General features: G+C 51.4%; 2 protein-coding genes across 5 annotated transcripts in view; one reads left to right on the top strand and one right to left on the bottom strand.

Moving 5' to 3' along the window:
* The window catches only part of LOC119952307 (sodium- and chloride-dependent neutral and basic amino acid transporter B(0+)-like), a 188390-nt gene extending 174234 nt beyond the window's left edge, over positions 1-14156 (top strand). For all 4 annotated transcript variants that reach the window (XM_038775955.1, XM_038775957.1, XM_038775956.1 and 1 more), the window contains one exon: positions 13859-14156. In XM_038775955.1, the coding sequence (XP_038631883.1) occupies positions 13859-13996 (138 nt within the window). In that variant the 3' untranslated portion in view covers positions 13997-14156. The remainder of the gene's footprint in view (positions 1-13858) is intronic.
* LOC119952308 (sodium- and chloride-dependent neutral and basic amino acid transporter B(0+)-like) overlaps positions 1-25525 on the bottom strand; it is a 388856-nt gene that overhangs the window by 273968 nt on the left and 89363 nt on the right. The gene's annotated exons all lie outside the window — the stretch shown is intronic.

Genomic DNA, 25525 nt, shown 5'->3' on the forward strand with positions numbered 1-25525 from the left:
GTCCCTCCAGTATTTCCTCTCTCACTATGCTTATTGTATCCAATGTTTCACACTGTTCTTTAACTCGAATGTCTGAATCATCTCTCTCCATAGTGAAGTAGGAGACAAAATACTCATTGAGAATCCTGCCCACATCTTCTGAATCAACCCACAAGTTAACATGTGATGTGTTAGGCAGGCTGATTCGATGTGGACTGCACTTGATGAAGGGAAGCTAGAAGCAGACATCTAACACTGGAGAAAATCCGAAACAGTTTTAATCACTGATAAAACTGATATTCAATTTCAGCTGTGGGTTGACACTATATGAACTGACTGGAGACCTTGTATTAGCCTGAGTAGACTTACTAGCTACCGCATGGTGTTTGCACTGGCTAGCTCGTGGGCTCTGACTGTCTCAGTAGCTGGGTCCAGAGAGAGCGGAAAACCTAGGGCGCGATTCTCCGGACTCACGACGGTTCGGAGAATAGCGGGCGTCGCAAATTTTTACGGCGACGCTGTTCCGACGCCCTCCCGCTATTCTCCGAACCACGCAAAATCTCAGAGTCGCCATTCCCGACAAATGCCTCCTTCTCGCCCCCGACACGACCAGATTCGCCACTAATAGCCCCCCCCCCCGCTATTCACCGGCCGGGATGGGCCGAAGTCCCGACATCATCGCGCCCTGTTTGCACGGCGTGAAACACACTGCTATTTAAGTTCGTCAACCAGTCGGGCTGGCTGACGACAGCTTGGAGGAGGTGAGCGCACCGCTCAGCGCACCGATCGAGTCTGGCCACAACGGAGAAGGCATCCCTGAGAACGGGAGGGGGGGTCCAGAGCGGGGTCAATGGGGGAGACGGGGGGGGGGCAGTGGGGGGGGGGGCGGGGGGGCAGTGGGGGGGGCGGGGGGGGCAGTGGGGGGGACGGGGGAGGCAGTGGGGGGGGACGGGGGGAGCCAGTGGGGGGGACGGTGGGGCAGTGTGGGGGGACGGGGGGGCAGTGGGGGGGACGGGGGGGCCAGTGGGGGACGGAGGGGGGCAGTGGGGGGGCCGGGGGGGCAGTGGGGGGGCGGGGGAGGCAGTGGGGGGGACGGGGGGGGCAGTGGGGGAGACGGAGGGGGGCAGTGGGGGGGCCGGGGGGGGCAGTGGGGGGGCCGGGGGGGCAGTGGGGGGGACGGGGGGGCAGGGGGGGGGGCCGGGGGGGCACTGGGGGGGACGGGGGCAGTGGGGGGGACGGGGGGCACTGGGGGGACGGGGGGGGCAAGTGGGGGGGGGCAGTGGGGGGGACGGGGGGGGAGTGGGGGAGACGGGGGGGGGCAGTGGGGGAGACGGGGGGGGCAGTGGGGGAGACGGAGGGGGGCAGTGGGGGGACGGAGGGGGCAGTGGGGGGACGGAGGGGGCAGTGGGGGGACGGGGGGAGTGGGGACGGGGACGGGGGGGAGTGGGGGGGGACGGGGGGGAGTGGGGGGGACGGGGGGGGAGTGGAGGGGGGCGGGGGGGGAGTGGGTGGGACGGGGGGGCAGTGGGGGGGAGGGGGGGAGTGGGGGAGACGGGGGGAGCGGGGGGAGATGGGGGGGGGAGTGGGAGTGGGGGGGGTTAGGTAGAGAGTGAGCGAGGTGAGCCGTCCAACCCCGTAACAAAATGTCTGCCACCATGCCATGGCGTGCCGGTCACGAGGACACGGCCGCTGGTTGCCCTGTGGCTTACGGCCACAGGCCACTGACGCACCCGTGAGGAGGACATAGTTTACTGGCCGTTGGATGCAGAAAGTGACCAGGGGTTAGGCTGCCCGCGTGTCAGCAGCGCGATCAGGCCACCGGGACACACAGGTATCCCGTGGCAGGCGGCTGCCGAGGTGTCGACTAACCTCCGTCTAACATGTCCCGTTTCTCTGCCTCCCACCACCCTTCTGTAGGTTAGCACAATGTATGTGAACAGAACGGCTATGTTCTGCGCAGTGGTTTGGGCCGCTGCACTGCATTTGGCGATGCAGCAGCATCCACACCCACAACCCGCAGTGGATGCAGGGCCAGCTGCAGCAGCAGAGGGAAGGGCCGAGGAGTTGCCAGTCGTCGAGCAGCATGGGGAGGAGGGGAGGAGGAGGAGGAGGAAGAGGAGGAGGAGAGAGTGAGGGTGCAGCCACGGCGCCAGAGGCGACGACCAAAGCCGTGGGTGTACCGTGTCCGGGTCTCTTTCCTAACAATGACGGACATCATCTGCAGGAGGAGGACTCCGGCTGAGTAGGCAGACGGTGATACATATCTGCCAACTCCTGTCGCACCTCACCCCACGTGGAACGGGGGGAGGACACGCGATCCCGGTTGCCATCAAGGTGACGGTCGCTCTTAACTTCTATGCGACCGGCTCCTTCCAGTCTCCGAGCGGGGACCTCTCCGGGGTCTCCCAGTCATCGGTCCACAGGTGTATCCGGGATGTGACCAACGCCCTCTATGCCATCGCGGACCGCTACATCACCTTTCCCGAGGACCAAGCAAGTCAAGACTCACGAGCTCGTGGATTTGCCAGCATGGCCGGGATACCGAGGGTGCAGGGGGCAATCGATTGTGTTCACGTCCCCATGCGCCCACCTGCAGGGGACAGGGATGTGTTCACAAACAGAAGGGGGACATACTCCATGAATATCCAGGTGGTATGCGACCCCCACATGAGGATCATGAACGTCTCTGCAAGGTTCCCAGGGAGTGTGCATGACTCCTACATACTGGCGCAGTCGTTCATCCCTGCGATGTTTGAGCCCCGGCTGAGGGGCTGGTTGCTAGGCGACAGGGGTTATCCGCTGAGGTCTTGGCTGATGACGCCTATACGGAGGCCTCAGACCAATGCGGAAACACGATTAAACGAGGCCCATGCAGCAACCAGGGGTGTGGTGGAGCGCTGGCTTGGCCTCCTGAAGATGAGATTCAGGTGCCTGGACCGCTCCGGAGGGGCCCTGCAGTACCAGGCCGAAAGGGTCGCTCGCATTGTTGTGGTCTGCTGTGCGCTGCACAACATCGCGATGCAGAGGGGAGATGACCTGCTGCAGGAGGCGGAGGGAGAAGCCAGTGGGGGTAGGGGCAGGGACTGCACACCCGGCACCGAAGTTTCACCACTCGTCAACCCCAGCGACACTCGGTCACCATCACAAATCCTGTGGCTGTGGAACAATCACACGGTATTCCAAGTAAGGTGGAACAGTGCGTTTAATGTTAACAATTATTTACAGGTGCCCTAGCCCCTACAACTAAACTGTGCCCTTCACCCGTGCCAACTTACTCAGTGTCTATCTTAGTTGCCTTACGGGCCCTACCACTACGTCTAAGTGACTCCCCAGATGATACAGCAGGAGTGGAGGAGGATTGCTGCGAATTGCCCCCCTCGACTCGTTTCTCCTTGGCCAAGCGTTTCCTGGGGCAACCCGGCCTTGATGGGTCAGGCTGCTCTGCGGGCGTCTCGGGTGACGTTGTGCCACCCTGCTCTGCCTGCTGCCCACCCGATGCACCAGGGATGGGACGGGGGGAGGCCGAGAATTCCGGGACGTCCCGTGATGGACTTAATGGGACGGGCCCCGAAACCTCCTCCTCCCTCGGGGAGCCCGGTGGCCCCCGGGCCTCACTTTGGGACAGAGGTGCGAGCGGGGAGGTGCCCCATCGCACCACCGACACCTGGCGCTGCCAGTCCTGGAGGCCTGCAACGGTATCCACCAGGATCCGAAGGTTTGCAGAGACGGAGTCCAGGGAGTTAGACATTCCCGCCAGGGACTGTGCGATCTCAACCTGTGAGTGCACAACGCCATCCAGCACATGTGTCAGGCGGTTGATGCTCTCGGCGACTGACTGCTGCGACTGGCCAATGACCTGGTGAGACTGGGCCAAGGCCTGCAGGGCGCCGGCAATGTCGTTTTGCCTCTGGCACATTGCTGCCTGTGAGAGGGCAACCCTGTCCAGGGCCGAGGATGACGCGTGCATATGAACCCCAATGCCTTGCATCACCTGACCCATTGCCTCCACCGCGGATGCCACCCGTGCGGTGTCGGACTGGGTCTCTGCCATGAGCGGCACCACTCCCTGCTCATGGACGCGGTTCGACTCCTCTAACAGCGTCTGCAGAGTCTGGAAGGAAGCCCTCATCCCGTCGTTGTCTCCCTGGGTTTCTTGAGGCATCGGCTGTGTGGGTGGGTTGAGAAACTCCAGGAACTCCGAAAACGTCTGGGAGCCAGCTGCATCCTGGGCCTGGTCTGGCCTCCGTGAGTCCGGGCCCTCGGTTGCTCCGACCTCCACCTGCTGTACCTGCTCAGCTGTGATGTGCAAACCAGACTGCGACCCAGGAGACTCATCACTAAATAGGCCCGCCGGGGTGAGTGTCTCTGGGATGATGAATGTTGTGGGAGATAGCAGTGCCGCAAGCCCAATGTTTTCGCAATTTAGCCCCTCCTCAATGGTGTGGGGCCGCTCAGAGTCCGGAGGGTTATCCCTGGCCATTTCCGTGGCTTGTGGTCTCGCCACAGTCTGGGCGTCCTGATCCGCAGATTGGGTTGGGGAGGATGGGGCTCCCCGCTGATCGGGCACCCTCTGTCGTGCAGCCCTGGGTGAGGTGGCGGCAGATGCCTGTGTCCGTCTGCAGCCAGACGGCCCTGGTCGTTCGGCATCACGTCCTAGGGAAGAGAATGAGACGGGTTATTTAGATTTGCTCGGCAGGCCGCTGGACGGTCCCAGTGGCCAGCGTGTGAAGGGACAGAGGATGGGGGAGGTATCCCAGTGGGCAGGGTGTGTGAAGGGAAAGAGGATGGGGGAGGTATCCCAGTGGACAGGGTGTGTGAAGGGACAGAGGATGGGGGAGGGGTGGGTGTTTGTCAAGGAGGGTTGTTTCACTTGTTGCAGCTCCGCCAACCTCGCATAGCGCGACATCCCGGGTGGCAGACCCCCCAACAAGGTCCAGTGCCCTCTGCTCAAAGGTGGTGAGGGGGTGCAGGTTGGGCGAACCCCCTCCAGTCTTGTGCCGCTCATGGTTGTTGTGAGCGGACTTGGCCTGTTGGGGGAGTGTACATAGGTAGATCATTACAATACGGCAGGTATCAGCAGTCCGTTCAGATACTGGCACAGTTTGGGGGTCAAGTTGTCATAAGATGATTGCATCTCTCTACGGGGCCAGAGCGCTGGGTCTGTGACAACTTTGTGACCCATCCTCAAATAACTCTGGCCCAATCCCCCTCCACCCCCCGTGCCAGGGGGGGAGCTGGGTGATTAGGTCAAGGGGGGGGGGGGGGATGGTTGTGACCAGGGGGCACCTTCTTGGCACTTACCCTGGCAGCCCTGGTGAGGTCGTGTAGCTTTTTCCGGCACTGCTCTGCAGAGCGAGGGTTCTGCCCCACAGCACTGACGGCAGCGGCCACCTCACGCCAGGCCTGGCGTACCGCGCTGGCAGGTTGGCGATGCCCTCTCCGCGGGCGGAGGATGCCCCTCCTCTGCTCAACAGCATCGAGCAGAGTCTCGACATCGGCCTCCACAAAACGAGGTGCAGCTCTCCTGGACTCCGACATCATGGCCGACAGATTCTGTGCTCGCCCGTGCCTTTTTACGACGTCGGGCGGCGTCACGTGGGCGTGTTCGTGTCGTCGCCGCGTTCCATCGTCATCGCGCACGTGATTGACGCGGCCGCGTTACTAGCCCATTTCCCGGAAGTGAATACGTCGGGAAATGGACCCTTCACGACCGTCGTAAAACGCGCCCGTTTTTTACGACAGTTTTGCGATTTTTCGCGGGTGCGGAGAATCGCGCCCCTAGTGCCCTCTGGCTTCATAGTGGTAGTGTCCTGTTGATTGGCTGCACTGTGTTGTTGCTTACTGGCCGTCCTGTATGTCAATCACTGCCTGTCTGCACCTCATTATATACATGAGTAGATATTATGACGTCTCCCCCCTTGTTTTTTTAGATAAATAAATACTAGGGTGTGTGAGCGTATGCCTGACTATATACAAAAGGTGCCTAGATGAACGTATATACATGGGAAGGTGTCGATAGTGCAGATACATGGCAAACAAAACAATATTTACAGAGGTTAAATCGATGAAGTCACAAAATGTACAAGAGTTCAGTCTATAGATTTAGTCTTTGTGGTGGGCGACAAATTCTTGTCGATCACCGCAGAGGTGGATCAGGAGCCGCCTGCACTTGGATAGGTGGGATCGCTGCCATCAAGGTGGTCGCATGGGACGGCAGGATTGCTGGTAGATTGGTGGCCTCGTGGTAGGCGGCGGGGCACTTTGGTCAGGTAGCGGGCGTGGACCTCTTTGCAGTGCCCGACTGATGCATCGTAGCAGGGAGCCATCAGCCATGCGGACAAGGAAAGATCTTGGGGCCACTTTTTTTATCACAACAGCTGTGGCTGACCAGCCACCCTCAGGCAACTGGACACGAGCATGATCAGTTGGAACCAGCTCGGGGAGATCCGTGGAATGAGCATCATATGTGGCCTTCTGTTGGGCCCGTAACTGCTGCATTTTCTGTAAGACCGTGAGGTGGTCAAGGTCTGGAACATGGCTGGCTGGAACTGTGGCCCTCAGAGTGCTATTCATGAGCATCTGTGCTGGAGACAATCCAGTGGACAGTGGGGTTGCCCTGTATGCCAGCAGTGCCAGGTTGAAGTCGGAGGCTGAGTCTGCAGCTTTGCACAGCAACCGCTTTACAATATGGACCCCTTTCTTGGCCTTCCCGTTTGACTGCGGGTAGTGAGGACTGGAGGTTATGTGATGGAAGTTGTAGTACTGTGCAAAATCAGACCATTCCTGGCTGTAAAAGCACGGACCGTTGTCGCTTATTACCGTGAGCGGTATCCCATGCCTGGCGAACGTTTCTTTGCAGGCTTTGATTACCGCCTTCGACGTGAGGTCGGACAGTTTCACCACCTCTGGGTAACTGGAGAAGTAGTCGACCAGGAGTACGTAGTCACACCCCTTGGCGTGGAAAAGGTCTACACCTACTTTGGACTACGGAGAAGTCAGAATCTCGTGCTGCTGCAACCTTTCTTTGGGTTGATCTGGCTGAAACTTCTAACAGGTAGGGCAGTTGAGGACTGTGTCGGCAATGTCCTGGCTGATGCCCGGCCAATAGACTGCCTCCTGAGCTCTGCGTCGGCATTTCTCAACCCCAAGGTGACCCTCATGGAGTTGGCCCAGCACCATAGCCCGCATGCTCTGAGGAATTACGATCCTGTCGAGTTTCAGAAGGATGCCTTCCACCACTGTCAGGTCGTCTTTTACGTTGTAGAACTGGGGACATTGTCCTTTCTGCCAGCCATTGGTAAGGTGCTGCATCACACGCTGCAGCAGAGGATCCTTGGCCGTTTCCTCATGAATTTGGACCACCCGTTCGTCAGAGGCCGGAAGGTTGGTGGCACACAACTGCACTTCCGCTTCTATGTGGCAGATGAAGTCACTTTGTTCACATGGTGTGGTAATGGACCTGGATAGAGCATCTGCAACAATCAGCTCTTTGCCTGGCATGTAGACAAGTCCGAAGTCGTAGCGGCGTAGCTTAAGAAGAATTCGCTGTAACCGAGGTGTCATGTCATTTAATTCCTTCTGGATTATGTGGACTAGAGGCCTGTGGTCCGTTTCTACCGTGAATTTTGGCAGGCCTCAAATATAGTCGTGAAACTTGACTATCCCTGTCAGCAGGCCCAGACACTCCTTCTTAATCTGAGCGTACCATTGCTCAGTGGGTGTCATGGTCCTGGAGGCATACGCCACTGGACCCCAGGACGAGGAGTCATCCCGCTGAAGGAGCACCGCCCCAATGCCGTCCTGGCTTGCATCAGTTGATATCTTGGTTTCCTTGGCTGGGTCGAAGAACACTAGAACCGGGGATGTGGTGAGCTTTGCTTTCAGCTCATGCCATTCCTCGTCATGCGTGGGCAGACACTGGAATTCCGTCGACTTCCTGACGAGATGGCGGAGGGCTGTGTTGTGGGATGCCATATTGGGAATGAATTTCCCGAGGAAGTTGACCATCCCGAGAAAGCGGAGGACCACCTTCTTGTCCTCCGGGGTCTTCATGGCGTTGATCGGCATGACCTTGTCGGCATCTGGCCGCACGCCCTGCTGCAAAATGTGGTCACCTAGGAATTTGATATCCATTGACCAAATGAGCACTTGGCCCTGTTGAGCTGGAGACCATGTTCATGGATTCTCTGAAATACCTTCTTGAGGTGAGCGATGTGTTCCTGGGGCGTTGTGGACCAGATAATTACATTGTCAACATACACTCGCACCCCCTTGATGCCCTGCATCATCTGCTCCATGATGCGGTGAAATACTTCGGAGGCAGATATGATGCCAAAGGGCATCCGATTGTAGCAGTAGTGACCAAACGGGATGTTGAACGTGCACAGCTTGCGAATGAACCCGTCCAGCTGTATTTGCCAAAAACCCTTAGAGGCGTCCAGCTTAGCAAATAATATGGCATGAGCCATCTCTTTGGTCAACTCTTCACGTTTTGGTATCGGGTAATGCTCCCGCATGATGTTGCAGTTTAGATCCTTCGGGTCAATGCAAATGAGAAGCTCCCCTGACGGCTTCTTTATGCAGACCATGGAGCTGACCCAGGCTGTGGGCTCTGTGACCTTCGACATAATGCCCTGGTCTTGGAGGTCCTGTAATTGCTTCTTCAGACGATCCTTGAGGGGTGCCGGCACCCGGCGTGGTGCATGAATTACAGGGGTGGCGTTCGGCTTGATCAGGATTTTATATCGGTATGGGAGCGTGCCCAACCCATCGAATTCTCTGTGGTACTGCGTGATAATGTCATCTATGTCGGCTTGCAAGTTACCATTAGGCGAGGCCGTCGCCGGTGATGATGACATGGTGTAGGCTCGCTGAACCAGGTTCAAGAGCGTGCAGGCTCGAGCACTGAGCAGGGATGCTCTGTCAGGCCCGACAATTTCAAACCGCAGCGTCGCCTTGATGAACTTGTTGGATACCCCTAGTTGACATGAGCCACTGGGAGCTATGGCATTGCTATTGTAGTCAAGGAGCTGGCAGGCCGTTGGAGGAATGATTGGTCTGACACGGATGGTGTCGAGATCGGATTTTGAGATGAGGTTCGCCGATGCGCCGGTGTCGTTTGAACCGGATGCGAGCCTTGTTAACTGTGAGGACAGCACACCACTCGTCGTGGGGATCCACACTGAGGATGGAGAGGCGTTTCGCCCTTGTGGTGGAAGGCAGCGCATGTGTCGTTATGATACCCGCCAGCATGGGGACTTGAGGCACTCAGCATCAGGGTGGGCTGTCAGGATCGGAATCTGGCATTCCTTGTTGTATTGACAGCTGGGATCGCTGGCTGGTGAGCATTGGAGCAGATCTGCAAAGGGCTGCGTAGTGTCCAAGCTTGCCACACTGTAGACACCGGCGGCCTTTTGCTGGACATTGCCGATTTAAGTGGGTGGAGCCACAATTCGGACACGTCATGACGCCGACGTCAGCGCATTCCGTGCACCATCGCGCATGCTCAGTGCGGTTGGTCGATGTACGCACCTGCGCAGTCGGGTTGTTGGTCTCGTCGTCCACTCGGTCGTGGCGCGCATGCACAGGGACCCGGGAAAAGCGCGCAAAACGGCCACTCTCCTCGATGCTCAGGCCCTGCATCTGTGCGCTGCCTCTTCTGGAAAACATACCATTCAAAGCTCTCATTCATCTCAATGTCGCAGTGGCTGTCGATCTTCAGCAGGACTGTTTTGAATTTCGTTTTGTCTTCGCCTTCAGTGAACGTAAGGGAGTTGTAGATGTGGATGGCATGGTCTCCCGCTGTGGAGAGAAATAGCGCGATCTTCCTGGTATCTGATGTGGCTTCGAGGTCGGAGGCCTCAATGTACAGGAGGAACTTTTTCTTGAAGATCTTCCAATTGGCACCGAGGTTGCCGGAGATGCGGAGCTGCGGAGGAGGCTGGATGTTTTCCATTTCACCGGATGGCTGCTTGTTGGTCAATGCTGATTCACTCAAGGTAGGTCCGTCAAGATTTGTATCACTCTGGTACCATGACATGTTCGGCAGGCTGGTTCCATGTGGACTACACTTGATGCAGGGAAGCTAGAAGCAGACATCTAACACTGGAGAAAATCCAACACTGTTTTATTCAATGATAGAACTGATATACATGTTCAGCTGTTCACAGTCGACACTATACTGAACTGACTGGAGACCTTGTACTAGCCTGACCAGACTTACTAGCTACCGCATGGTGTTTGCACTGGCTAGCTCGTGGACTCTGACTGTCTCAGTAGCTGGGTCCAGAGAGAGCGGGAAACCTAGTGCCCCCTGGCTTTGTAGTGGTAGTGTCCTGTCTGGTGATTGGCTGCACTGTGTTGTATGCTTACTTGTCGTCCCGTATGTCAATCACTGCCTGTCTGCACCTCATTATATACATGAGTGGATATTATGACACCATGTACATCTCTGATAGGCCCTAACATTTTTGTAGTTATTCCCTTCCTCTTAATGTATTGGTGAAATATCTTGGGAATTTCTTTTATTTTACCTGCCGATATTTATTTGGTTCCTGGTTTTCATTTTTGCTTCACTCCTGTTCTTTCCATACTCCTCTAGACTCCTATTAAGCCTTTGGTGACTGGGCGGCATGGTGGCACAGTGGTTAGCACTGCTGCCTATGGCACTGAGGACCCAGGCTCAATCCCAGCCCTGGGTCACTGTCTGTGTGAGGTTTGCACATTCTTCCTGTGTCTGCATGGATTTCACCCCTACAACCCAAGATGTGCAGGTTCATGGATTGGCCACTATTTAGGTAGTCTAAATCTGCAGAAGGAAGAAGTACTTTGTGACTGTCATGAGCTTTCTTTATTGTCTATACCATCAACATGAAGGGACACTTATTAACAACAGGAATCCAGAGGCTTCCTCAGGAGGAGTGGGAGATGAACGGACAGGAGGCAGAGATGCTGCATCCTGATTCCTTTCACCAGATGGGCTGTCTGAGACTTCCAGAGTACCCCTTCTGTGTTAACTGCCTCTTTAGGAAGACAGAGAAAAATGTCTCTCTGGAGCTGATGCCCCTGCAAGAAGGCAGCTTTGATATCTATAGATTTGCATTCCCATGCCTTTTGGCTAATAGAGCCAAGAAGATATTTAAAATAACCTTTCCTGCCGTAGGTGAATCTACCCTTAAATCCTGATCTTCTAAGTTTTCTTCAAATCCCCTTGCCACAAGCCTGGCCTTTGCCTGATAAGTTCCATCTGGAAGAACTTTTTCCGTGGGATAGAGCTCATTGGCCCCTATTCACTCCCCAAATTCACTCCAACTATGCAGTTCTTGCTGTTTGGCAACTTTGATAACTTTTTCATCTAATTTATGGGAAGCCACCAAAATCCCACGTGCATGTGGGCTTCTACTACTATTAGTATTCGTAGTCTTACTCATGTTCCGAGACCTTGATAAACTACGTCTCCTCTCCCGCCTGGTTTCTCGTTCTGTACTGCTACTACTTGATCTTTCCCTTCTGCTGTGGGATGTCCTTTCAATAGCTCTTGACCTTTTCCTGCGGACCTGTTCACTATCCGATGTACTATCTGAACTGGCACTGCGTTTCTGTGCCCTCCATTTTTGAACTTTGTGTTCCCAATCCATTGTCTCCCTCCCCCGAATGCCGTGCATTCAACCAATGTTTATACTTTCCAGTGGCCTTCCCTGCTCTCCTAATAACAGTTGCATCCTTCCATTGACTAGACCCTTCAGGCAAGTATGTCACTTTTGTACCAACTTTTCGCAGTTGTCCTTTCGGAAAAATGGCCTGTTCTAATTCATCAGACGTGTTGTGTTCCTCGACAGAACCCCTGTCTATATCAGTTAACTGGTCCTCATAGTTCTGTAACACATGCTGTAACAGATGACCCTGGTTCCTCGTCATGTCCCTCTATTCTGTCTAAATTTGAAAATTTGTAATCTGCACCCATTATCCTTGATGAATGTACCCTAAAGTTTGATTGCCATGTTGCAAAATAATTGTTTTGCCATCTATGCCTATGATCTTCCCTGGGCCTTTCTATTCATTAAAATTGTCTCTCTTATAATATACTATGTCTCCTTGCTGGAAAACGGTATTTGATGGTCGTATATTATGCCTTAAAGCTCTGCGAGTTCTTTCAGAGACTTCTGCTTCCAAAACGGTGTTTCTACTGCTATGTAATGCATTTAAATGCTCAGCAAAGACAGCTAATTGTAGTCCCTTCCCAAGCTGGAGGCTGGTATCCACAATGGACGGAATTTTAGGATTTCTACTAAACACTAATTGATAGGGACTATAGCCCCCAACCAGCTGCAATGAATTATTTGCATGTACCGCCCATTCTAAAGCTGAATTTGGCCTGCAATTCGGTCTATCTGCCAAAATACTCCGGAACATGTCATCGATTACAGCATCGTTTCTTTCACAGACACCATTACTAAATGGGCTTTCCACAGCCGTACAGTAGAGGACTGAGCATCCTTGCGGGGCTTCAGTGTTGAGGACTAATGTGGAGGAGGTGCTGTTGCCTATCCTGACAGATTGCGGTCTGTTGGTGAGGAAGTCAAGGCTCCAGCTGCACAAGAAGGGGTCAAGTCCAAGATTGCAGAGTTTGGTTAATAATGATGTCAATATAATGGTGTTGAAGGTGGAGCTGTAGTGGATGAACAGCAGTCTTAGATAGGTGTCCTTGTTGTTGAGATGTTCGAGTGTTGACTGTAGAGTCAGGGAGATAGCATCGGCTGTGGACCGCTTGTGGTGATAGGAAAACTGCAGTGGATCGAGACCATCTGGGAGGCTGGAAGTGATCCGTCTCATGACTAGCCACTCAAAGCATTTCATGATAACAGACGTCAAGGCCACCGGTCAGTAGTCGTTGAGGCAGGCTACCTTGCTGGTGGGGATGAGCTAACACCGTACTGTTAGGTAAATCAGTTCTGATTGTCAAGATTGTTTTTGGGTGACTGATGGGAATGTGGTACACTGAGCTGTAGCAGTCGGCAGCAGTGTCATTGGTGGGTTTTTGAAGGTATATTCATTGACCTTGACCTCTGTGAGGTCATTCAAATTCTTCAAGCACCACATCCAGGTCCATGTTGGGTCAAACTGAAGGAGAATCTGATTCGCATCAGGGTTTTTACATCTTTGGAAGTTAATTGTGTCATGGGAGTGTCCCTTTAAGAAAAGTTTTTGTCTTGTCACATGGCTTCAGTGATGTCATTTTGTAGGTAGAGCTGAGCTGTGGCTGTGAGCTTTTTTTAGTTTCACTTTCAGATTTGACTGCTGTGGACTCAGGGAGAGAGGACTGTTTTGTTCCTGTCTTTCTGTTTTCATTTTAAATATCTGTCCTGGTAAAAAAAAACATTGATTCTAAATATCTGCTGTTATTGTAACTTAAATGATATAGTTTGCTTTTTCGGAAGTGTTTCAACCTGCTGGTGAGATGGGGTCAGAATCTCAGATGAGATTCAAGTGAGAATGCAGAGTGCTGGGTTTTTTTTCTGATTTATGGGATTTTGCATTTGAATTGGAACATTTGAGGAGGAATTCATTAAGTGTTATACATGGATTACTGTAGCTGTGGGGTATCTTTATCTTTGTAATTGATAAAAATTCTTGCTGTTTGGTTATATATAAATGTTAACCAAGCTCTTAGAATAAAGCTTATTTGATTAACGTGTCTGGGAAGATTGTTGAATAACTGCTGAAGGATAGTCTCTTGTGCTCACGCTAGCCAAATTCAAACAAAAAGTTATAGGTCAGGTGAACTCCATAATACACTTTGGAGTTTTTATACCCTGGCCCATAACAATTGTGAGTAAAAATCTAGCAGAAATTATTCATCATTTTGTTTTTCTTCTCACAGAAAATTTCTGCCGCTTGCACATCAGCTCCGGATTGGGGACCATACTTGGAACAACACAAAGGGGAAGGATACAGAAAGAGACCAGATTCCACAAAAGGCCCTAACCGTGTGCAACTTCTGGCCACTCCTGAGATTTGAAATTTCAAGAAAGAATTTGCTATTCTCTTCGTAAAAAATGGTCCTAAGCTCCACCACAGTTCCGGTGTACTCAAAATCTAATTTCAGTGGGAGTCAGCAATTCAGCCAGAACCCAAATATGGATAATATCTAGGATGTGTGATTAAATTCTTAATTACTACTCTGTTGCATTGTTTGCTCATTAAGTTTGACCCAAGTTCCTCAATGTCATTGTTGGTTTGAGTATGTTCCTACTTGCTACATTTCCAATATCTTTCCCATTTACTGTGATTGAAGCTCTTGCAGAGATTAACTGTTCAGACTCAACTACTGTGTGCTCTCCAATTCTTTCCAGGTTGACTGATTCTAACTCTGCACCAATTATTGTTTAAATTCTCTTTGTTAAAGGTTTCACTTGGAGGACAAGGGAAAACATTAAATCAGCAAGAGATAATCTAACTCATTTAATTTTTCAGTCTGTCAACTTTCTGACTTCTCAGAGGCATCATTTTTAACAACAGCATGCAAGCACTTGAATATTTCAGTGGACAATGGCTGGGATTCTCTGATCTCATCCATCACCGACCCAGGAGAGCAGAGAATGTGGCGACGCACCAAAAATTCCATTCACATTCAGAGGGACTGGAGAATCCCAGCCGCAAGCGAGATCGGAGAATCCTGGCTAATATCTCCATCTGCATCAGATATAATAGTTCAAAATTGACTTGCGCATGTTCTCGAATGTCAGGTGCTGCCGGAACACACGAGACACCTCTGCGCCCAATACCCGGGCAGTGCGCACGAATCCTTCATCCTGGCACACTCGGCGACATGTTCGAAAGCCCCCCTCGAAATGTTCGAGGGCCCCCTCACTCCCCCCACTCCCACCGCATCCCCACCTCCCTCCGGCTGAGGCGTTGGCTTCTGGGTGACAGCAGTTACCCTCTGCAGCCGTGGCGCATGACACGTATCCGGAGGCACCATACCAATGCAGACTCGCTATAACGATGTTCACACAGCAACCAGGGTTGTGATCAAGCGATGCTTCGCCATCCTGAAGATGTGGTGCCTGGACCATTCTGGAGGGGCCCTCCAGTACAATGCTGAGAGGGTCACGCCATCGTGGGGACCTTATATACCCAGGTAGATCAATACATCCATTTCGATGTGGATGGGCCCTCCACGATGCATGGTAAGCGGGGTTCGCCACCATTGCTGGGATACCCAGGGTCTAGGAGGCGATCGACAGGATACGGGCACCTGCAGATTACAGGCCACTCTTCACCAACCGGAAGGGGTACCACTCAATAAATGTCCAGCTGGTCTGTAACCATCAGCTGCACATCGTACACCTCTGTGTCCAATACCTGGGCAGTGCGCACAATTCCTTCATCCTGGCACACTCGGCGATATCTGACATGTTCGAGAGCACCCCTCCCTGACATGTTTGAGGGCACCCACCTCGACATGTTCGAGGGCCCCCGCGACACGTTCGAGGGCCCCCCCACTGCCCCATCCCCCCTCCATTCCCCTCCCCACCCCCACCACCGCCCCACCCCCGGCTGAGGGGTTGGCTACTGGGTGACAGCAGTTACCCGCTGCGGCCGTGGCTCATGACACATATCCGGAGACACCATACCGACGTAGACTCGCTATAACGATGTTCACGCAGTGACCAGGATTGTGATCAAGCGGTGCTTCACCATCCTGAAGATGCGGTGTCTGGACCATTCTAGAGGGCCCCTCCAGTACAAACTTGAGAGGGTCACCCGCATCTTGGCGGCCTGTTGTATCCTCCACAACATCGCACAGCAGAGGGTCGATGTGCCGGACAAGGAGGAGGTAGGGCAGGCCTCCTCCGATGAGGAGGATGCGGGGGAAGAGGACAATGACATGGGGTCCATACAGGCAGGGGAGGCCGAACGACATGCCTGCCAATGCCAAGGTGCACTGGACGCTTTGGTCGCCTCCATGTTCACCGACTAGAAGGGAGTGGGTAGAGGGGGGGCTGGCCAAGGGCAAGGACACCACATCTCAAACTCACACACCCTCACTTCCCATCCCGCCAAACCACCCACTTGCATCCTCCTCCGTCATACATACCTACAGCTCTATGAGGTGGGGGCCCTGGGTTGGCAGCAAAAGTGGGTCTGGTCCATGGGATGGAGGATGATGACAACCCACTCTCTGATGAGCTCTGGTGCTCTGCATCGAATGATAATGTTTGACTCATGCCCACGGTAGCACCTTCTACCTGGGTGATCCCTGCATGCGCGCTGGCCATTCCACCATTCCAACGTGCTGATGCTTTCCGTCACCTCCGCTGCGGGACTCACCGGCACGAGCCCCGACACCTCCTCCTCCCTCGGGGTGCCCGATGGCCCTCAGGGCTACTCCATGGAATGGGGATGCGAGCGGAGCCATTCCCTGAGGTCTCCCCACCACCTGCCGCTGCCAGTACTGGAGGCCCGCTCTGGTCTCGACTATTGTCTGCACGCTCCCGGCCCTGGAGCACAGGGAGTGGACCATCTCCATATGGGATTGCACCACATCATGCTGCGACTGTGCCACCGCCCAGTGGGTCTGTGTCACATCTACCAGTAACTGTGCCACCTGCCTCTGGGATTGGGCCACTACCCTCTTGGACTGAGACACCTCGCTCAGTATCTGCGCCACACTGGCCAGCGCCTGGGCAATGCCGCCGACATTCCCAGCCATGGCCTGCTGTTACTGGGCCACACTATGGAGCGCCGCTGCAATGTCTTGGTGGCTCTGGAACATGACTGCCAATGAGAGGGCAAGCATGTCCTGGATCTCGGCTGCCATCTTCACAGAATGCCCCAGGCATTGGACATGCTGATCCATAGCCAAAACTGTCACCCCAAGACCTCCACCACGGACGCCGACCACGGTGTTGGCCTGGGTGGCATGCATGGCTGACACCAACTCTTCTCCAGCACCCAGTTGGACTCCTCCACCTGCACCCGCAGGTGCTGGATGCTGGTGTCTGGGCTGCTCTCCTCGTCAGTGCTCGGCTATTCGGGGGCACTGGCTGGGGGGCGGGCACTGGCTGGGGGCGGGGAACATCGGCTGGAGGGTTAAATAAGAACTCATTAAGAATAATTAACTATAATCATGTTAAGCAACAATACAGAAATTGAATTAAAATACAACATCCCCAAGGGCCAATGGTCCCTTGAAGATATAAAGAGAGTTTGGGGGGAAACTACCTGAATGAAGGATAGGGAGTGTGCGAGATGGTCTCTTGTGGTAATGGGACAGCTCCATAGGCGACAAGAAACAATCGGCAAAACAAACCACGGTCGTGAACTTAAAACTGCCAAAGATCAACTCCAGGCAGTCTGAAAGCAATTGCAAAAATCAAAACCTAAGCTTGAACAATTAGAAACCCTATTGGGTGAACACGAGAAAACTAAAACTTCATTAACTACTCAGACTCCAGAGTTCAACAATTACTATCACAAAATGCTGAGCTACAAAAGGAAAATACCCAGTTACTTAAAGAAAATTATATTGTGGAGACTGAAATGGACGACCTAATGAGTCATAACAGATTGCTGAGAGAAAATTTGGCGGCTTTGAAGCCGGCAAACCCTCAGCTATTTCTCAATTCTCCAGCCTAAACAACTCCGCCACAGGCAGAGTCAGGATTAATTCTGACCCCGACTATACCTGCACCTAGTTTGTCCATGCCGACAAAATTAAAATGCATTGGCAATGCCACCGTCACCGTCATTGCCACCAGCTGCTGCTGCCATGGCAACTATGAATCCTCTGACACAAACTCCACAGGTGTGGTCCGGCAAACAAAACCACATGTCCGTGCCGGGTTCAATGGCCCTTGTCCCCACGAAAGCTCAACCTCAGCTAGTCCCTACACCCGCCTACAATGCGAGTGTGGTCGGCCAAATCACTCAGCTAACCCCGATTCAAGGGTCTCCAGGGACAGCTTCAGCAGACTCCGAGATTGTTATCACTACACGAATCTGAATACGGGGGGGACCAAGGACATGACTACAATCGGGACTCATACTACCCAGACCCGCCCTGTGACTCATACTTCAGGGATCCGCCCCAGACATGTATCACCAGGACTCGTACAGAGACCAACATAGGCTCCACCCACTTTCACCACACAGAGACAAACTCAATGATGATTACGCTTTTGTCGACAGGTTCACCAGATTAACCCCAGAACACAAGAGGGTGCTGCTCGACGCAGCAAAAAATTAACGGATCCTACTCTCAGGGCTTTCCAAGGCAACTCTCTGCGAGCTCTCCCCAATAGATCCACTTTTTACATTGTATGTCTTGTGTTGCCCTATTATGTATTTTATTTTATTCCCTTTTTTTCCCCATGTACTTAATGATCTGTTGAGCTGCTCGCAGAAAAATACTTTTCACTGTACCTCGGTACACGTGACAATCAAAAAAATCCAATCCAATCCAATCCAATCCATTCACGTAGTGTTCCACGCTTTATTGAGACCAGAAAGGATGGACAGTGGGAGGCCAACAAACAGAATTTCTTCTTGATACTGGAGCTGAATTAACCTGTCTGCCCCAAAAATATGCAAACTTGTTTCCCTTAAAAATACAGGTTATTGAAGCTTATGCAGCAGGAGGTGATCCATTAACCCTTCAAACAACAGAGCCCATGTTGATTGAATTTGGCCACATGAACTGATGGCCTCCATCTGGATAGGCTCAGTAACCCAGGCCCTTCTGGGCATGGATATACTTGCCCAATTAAATTGTTCTCGTAATTTTGAAAATGGAAAAGTCACATGGTCAATCAGACACCTCAAAAAGAGCCAACTAGAGCACCACCCAATTTGGGCAAAGGACAAAAATGACTGTGACCTATTAAACATGTAACCAGCATTCTTCACTGGAGTAGCACCATCATGTACCAAACAGTACCCCATTAACTGCTCCTCAATTGAAACAATTGTGGTGAAGCAATTGGAAGACAGAAGAGTAATGGTGCGAGTTTATAGTTCGTCAAACAGTCCAGTGTGGCCTGTCAAGAAGGCTGATGGCGCCTGACTATTGACTATAGAAGAGCCAACCAATACATTGTCAGAAAAGCTCCTTTGGTAGCCGATCCATCCACCATCTTTAATGTGTTAACACCAGACCTTCTATGGTTTTCAGTTATAGACATGGCCAATGGCTTTTGGTCAGTACCACTGGCAGAGGAGGTGCAATAATCAGACAACAATACACATGGACCAGACTAGCACAAGGGTTTCACAACAACCCTACTGCTTTTCACATGGCTCTACAGGACCACCTGAGGGAACTGCCTGATATGCCCTCCACCATCATCCAGTAATTAGATGACATCTTGGTGGCCTCCATTGCTGAAGAAGACCATGAAAGAGACTTATGTGTCCCTTTAGCTACAATGGACACAAAGGCAGCCTCGCCGAAGCACAAATTTCCCAAGATGAAGTTGTCTACTTAGGTCAGAAAATATCTAAAGGCAAAAGAGAACTTACCCAGGACAGAACAGCTGCAATCAAAGCCGTCAAAGAGCATACAACTGTCCAGGAGGTGAGATCCTTTTTGGGACCTTTAACAAAAATTGGATTGATTCATTTACTCAGATGGCTCAACCATTAAATGGCCTCTTAAAAGGCAACCGAAAATCAAAAGACCAGGTTGATCTCACAATGGAATAGAAAGAGTAATTCTTGAACCTGAAACAGGCCTTGCACTCAGCACCTGCTCTAGGAATTCCAAACAATGGAAAGCCTTTCACCATGTTTGTTCATGAGAAAGAAGGTACATGACAGCAGTACTAGCCCAAGAACATGGTGACCAGCTAAGACCAGTAGTATACTACACCGTCAAACTGGACAGCGTGACCCTGGCATATGGCAGCTGCCTCAGAGCCATGGATGCCCACATGTCGAGCCGTAATGGCTAAGCAGGCCTTGTCCTAGACCAACAATTGACCATTAAATGTCCCCTTGCAATCCATTCTCTACTCTCCATGAAGTTACATCAGCCAGGTGGACCAGATGGACCTCATTTAGTGATCTAATTTCCTCCGGATGCCTTCCCCCTACGGCTTCAAACCTCATAGTCCCCCAACCTTGGACAGCCCGCTTTTACCTACTTCCCAAAATCCACAAAAAGGACTGTCCCGACAGGGCCATTGTGTCAGCATGCTCCAGCCCCACCGAACTTATTTCCACTTATCTTGACTCCATCCTCATTCCTCTGGTCCATTCCCTCCCTACCTACATCCGGGATTCCTCTGATGCACTACGTCATATTGACAGCTTCCAGTCCGTGGGCCCTAACCGCATTCTATTCACCATGGATGTGCAATCTCTCTACATCTCCATCCCACACCAGGATGGCCTGAGAGCTCCTTGCTTCTTCCTCAAAAAGCGGCCTGGACAATTCCCATCCACCACCACTCTCCTCCGCCTAGTTGAACTCGTTCTATCTCTCAACAAATTCTCCTTTAACTGATCCCACTTTCTCCAAATCAAAGGTGTAGCAATGGGTCCTAGCTACCCTTGCATTTTCATGGGGTATGTGGAACATTACTTGTTCCAGGCCTATCCGGGCCCCCTCCCACAACTCCTTTGCCGATACATTGATGACTATTTTGGTGCCATGTCATGCTCTCGCCTGGACCTGGAAAAATTCATCAGCTTCGCTTTCAGTTTCCACCCCTCCATCACTTTCACCTGGTCCATCTCAGCCACTTCCCTTCCCTTCCTTGATCTTTCTGTCTCCATTAGCGGCAATAAACTATCCACAACTAATATCCACTACAAGCCCACTGACTCCCCAGCTATCTGGACAACAGCTCTTCGCGCCCTATACCCTGTAAGGGCTCCATCACTTTCTCTCAACTCCTTCGCCTCTGTCGCATTTGTTCCAATGATGCCACTTTCCTTATTGGTGCTTCGAAAATGTGATCCTTCTTCCTCAACTGTGATTTCCCACCTACAATTGTTGACAGGGCCCTTAAGAGTGTGCAGCCCATCTCCCATGCCAGTACCCTCGCCCCCTCCCCCCTCCCAGAACAAGGATAAAGTGCCCCTCGTTCTCACATTCCATCCCACCAGCCTCCGTATGCAAAGTCTGCTATTTTTGCCAACTCCAGCGTGATGCGACACCAAATACATCTTACCTTCACTCCCTCTGTCAACATTCCGCAGAGACCGTTCCCTCCGAGATAATCTAGTCCACTCCTCCACCATACCAAGTACCTCCCCCATCACCCATGGCACCTTCTCATGCAATCGCAGAAGGTGTAACGCCTGCCCCTTTACCTCTTCCATACTTAACATCCCAGGCCCAAAGCACTCATTCCAGGTTAAGCAGCGTTTCACTTGCATCTCTTCCAATTTGGTCTACTGCATTTGCTGCTCCCAATGTAGTCTCCTCTATATCATAGATCATAGAATTTACAGTGCAGAAGGAAGCCAATCAGCCCATCGAGTCTGCACCGGCTCTTGGAAAGAGCACCCTACCCAAGGTCAACACCTACACCCTATCCCCATAACCCAGTAACCCCACCCAACACACTAAGGGCAATTTATCATGGCCAATCCACCTAACCTGCACATCTTTGGACTGTGGGAGGAAACCAGAGCACCCGGAGGAAACCCACGCACACATGGGGAGGCTGTGCAGACTCCGCACAGACAGTGACCCAAGCCGGAATCGAACCTGGGACCCTGGAGCTGTGAAGCGATTGTGCTATCCACAATGCTACCATGCTGCCTATCAATGAGACCAAACGCAGACTGGGTGATCGCTTTGCTGAGCATCTTCGGTCCGTGCGCATTCAGGACCCTGACATTCCCGTTGCTTGCCATTTTAACAAAAGACCCTGCTCCCATGACCACATCTCTGTTCTTGGCCTGCTGCAATGTTGCAGTAAAGCGGAACGCAAACTGGAGGAACAACATCTCATCTTCCGGTTAAGCACGTTACAGCCTTCCGGTCTCAACATCGAATTCAACAACTTCAGATGATCAGCTCTACTCCACCTCGACCCATTTGTTTTCATCCCATTTCATTTTAACTGTTTTTTACCATTTATTTCTTTCTTAATATATATTTAACCCCCCCCCCCCCCCCCCCCAAACCATTTCCACCTTTCCTTAACCTTTCTCCTTTTTGCTTCCCCTACCCTCACATCTACAGCTCATCCTCTGATGTTAGTTTCTTGGCTGTTTGGCCTTTCACATCTTTTGTTCTCTCTGGGGGCTGCCATTAGCACTCTTTCCCCAGGGTTTCTGTGGCCATTAGCACCCGGTTTCTCTGGGTTTCTGTGGCTATGACTGATCTTTCATTCTCACTCCACAGTATAAATATTTCCCACTTTCTCTGTCTGTTAGCTTTGACAAAGAGTCACTGGATTCGAAACGTTAGCTCTTTTCTCTCCCTACAAATGCTGCTGGACCTGCTGAGATTTTCCATCATTATCTCTTTCGGACCAGATGGACAGCAGTTTTGGAAGCGCCTGATCTTTACTTCCACCGTGCAAGTCCCTTAAATCCATCATCTTTGCTCCCACTTCCCTAGGAGCAAAAGGGGGAGAAGAAGAAGAACATGACTGTGTGAAAGTAACAGAAGAAATGGAGGAAGCACGCCTGATAGAAGAAGAACCACTACAAAATCCAGATTTGGTTCTATTTACAGATGGTTCCTCCTTTATTGACAAGGGTATCCGAAAGGCTGGATGGGTAGTCACAAGCCTGTACAAAGTTATGGCAAAAGGAAGTTTGCCCCCAGAAACATCAGCTCAACAGGCCGAATTGAGGGCACTAGCAGAAGCACGTTGTGTGGCAAAAGATCAAACAACTAACATCTATACAGACTCCAGATACGGTTTTGGAGTAGCCCATGATTTTGGTCACATGGAGAAAAAGAGGATTCCTCACCACAGCAGGGATACCCATCCAAAATGGGAAGGAAGTTCAAGACCTCCTGGAAGCCATAGCTTTGCCGAAAGAAGTATCCATTCTAAAGCGTAAGGCCCATACTCAAGAAAACAGTATAGAAACACAAGGAAACGCCCTTGCAGACCAAGCAGCAAAATAAACTGCCTCCCAGTGGGATTCCTCAGCATTACCAAGACACATCTACAAATTGGGAGTGACCAATTTATTACAAGATCTACGTGAAATGCAACATAACTCTACACAAGAAGAAAAATGGTCATGGTTAGACTCCATGGTATCCAGTTGTATGATGATGATATTTAGAGACAAGTTCAGACTGATAAACCAGTTGCACCACAGGCACTGATGCCATTTCTGGCCCAACAGTCCACTCATGGGGACATTTAGACCCTCAACAGATGATGGCTCGATTCCAGAAAAGTTGGTGTGGCAAAGGATTCATAGAACATGCACAATTGGTACCAAACCACAATGTAAGCTGTCAAAAGAAAAACTTAGGACCTAGACCATCAATGCTAAAAGCTCCTGCCCCTGCAGGACTATTCCAGAACATACAGGTCGATTACATTACCCTTCCTGCATGTCAAAGATACACTGACGTCCTTGCAATAGTGGATAAGTTCTCTAGATGGGTAGTGGCTCCTCCAGCCAGGAGGACTACAGCCACCCATACAGCCAAAGTCCTTTGCGAAGACTATAGTCCCAGATGGGAGTACCAGCTAGCATTGACTCAGACAATGGAACCCACTTTACAAGAGCTATTTACCAGGAGGTGTGCAGGTTACTGAATATCGATTGGAATCTACACTGCCCTTCTCATCCAAAATCATCAGGAGGAGTGGAACACATGAACTGGGCTTTAAAAGAACGATTGTCCAAATACAACCAAGAAGGCATGAATTGGATTCAAGCCTTGCCTCTAGTTTTGTGCAGTATCAGAGCAACCCCAAACAGAACCACAGGCCTAAGCCCATTTGAGGTCATCACTGGCAGATCCATGTACCTGCCAGGAACTACTGACTTAAGAAAGGCAGACTGTCATCTGATGAGCGATGCTTTACTCTGTTATTGTCAAATATAACAAATGCTGTCAGTTCTGCTTTCCAACAGGTGTCGGCGGCCTGGGGGCGATCCTCCCGAGAGTGGCCACAACTTGGTGACCGGCGAATCTGTCTACATCAAGAAAATCCAGCGCAAACCGTTAGGAACCAAGTGGGAGGGCCCCTATCACCCTATCAAGTGTTACTCACAGCCTCGTCGGCCGTGAAACTCCAAGGAAAGAAATCCTGAATTCATATGTCACATGTGAAGTGCGCGTACCAAAATCAGAATCTGTAAAAATGTTTTTCATAATATTGATTTTCAGTTCCATGTTTGGCCCAGCAGGCCTTACCCAGGAGTTCAATGTTAACACTTTCCTTTACATGTCCTATAACTATGACTTTAACGTCACTAAGTGCTGGGTGTGTTCTTCTATCCCTACCAATTCCCAAGTAGGTATCCCACTACAGCCTGTTCCTTTTACTTTTTCTCAAATGGCAGAATGGTATATTTTCCAAAATTACGACTGTACTCTTCCCCAATGTGGAGACACCAGAACCAAAAAAATGATAAATGATGAGGTTAAGAGATGGCGATCTGCAGACAACCCATTAAACACTTTCAAAGGATGGTACCAACATATCTATGATCGGAAACAGAAACCACCCAAGTAACCCTCCCAACTGGTCATAATCATACTGGGACCATATGTTTAATCAACTATAGTCATAGGGCATGGAATGTGGGACACAGTAAATGCAAATATTATTTGGATGTCAGTACCAGTAAATAGTGCATTCATGACACAAGAAAGGTAGTGGTCTATGGACATGAAGGGAATCCCATCGACTTTAAAGGGCTACCTAATTACACCGATGGGACAACTTTTACAGAACATTGGTACCCACAAGTGGTTGCCCAATATTCTACCGATAATGACACCTGTTACATCTGCGGTAATACTGCAATCCTTGGCTCCCAAGGAACTGGAGGAGCGTGCTATTTAGGATTCATTGTCCCCTTCATCTGCCATTCCCCTTCCCTTTCCCTAGCCAATGCTATAAACGCAGATTCAAAACATGGACATCTCACTCCTCAAAAGGTCGAAACGTGAGATCACACGGGCTGAGAAATTATTTTCTGCTCTCACCCCTATCTATGGCATCATCGTATTGACCAGAGAATACATTAAATTGGCCACAGCCTTGGCAAAAATAGCCAATGACACTGCCCGAGCCTGAAGTAGCATTTCAGCCGAGATGCTAGCCATTTGAACTGTGTCTTTACAGAATCAGATGGCACTTGACTATTTGCTAGCGGAGAAAGGTGGCACCTGTGCCGTGATTGGTGCAGAGTGTTGCACCTACACCCCAGATAATTCAGAAGAAATCAAAAGCTTGTCAGCACATATTCAAGAAGAAGTCAGGAAGCATTACCAACCCTCTGATGCAACTCTTTGGAGATGGCTATCTGGATGAGTGTGTGGCACAGGAATTTCCATCATTCAGGAACTTCTCTTATTTTTCATATTTGTGCTTGTTATTTA

This window comes from Scyliorhinus canicula, chromosome 17 (assembly GCF_902713615.1).
Source record: "Scyliorhinus canicula chromosome 17, sScyCan1.1, whole genome shotgun sequence".
NCBI classification, from domain to species: Eukaryota; Metazoa; Chordata; class Chondrichthyes; order Carcharhiniformes; family Scyliorhinidae; genus Scyliorhinus; species Scyliorhinus canicula.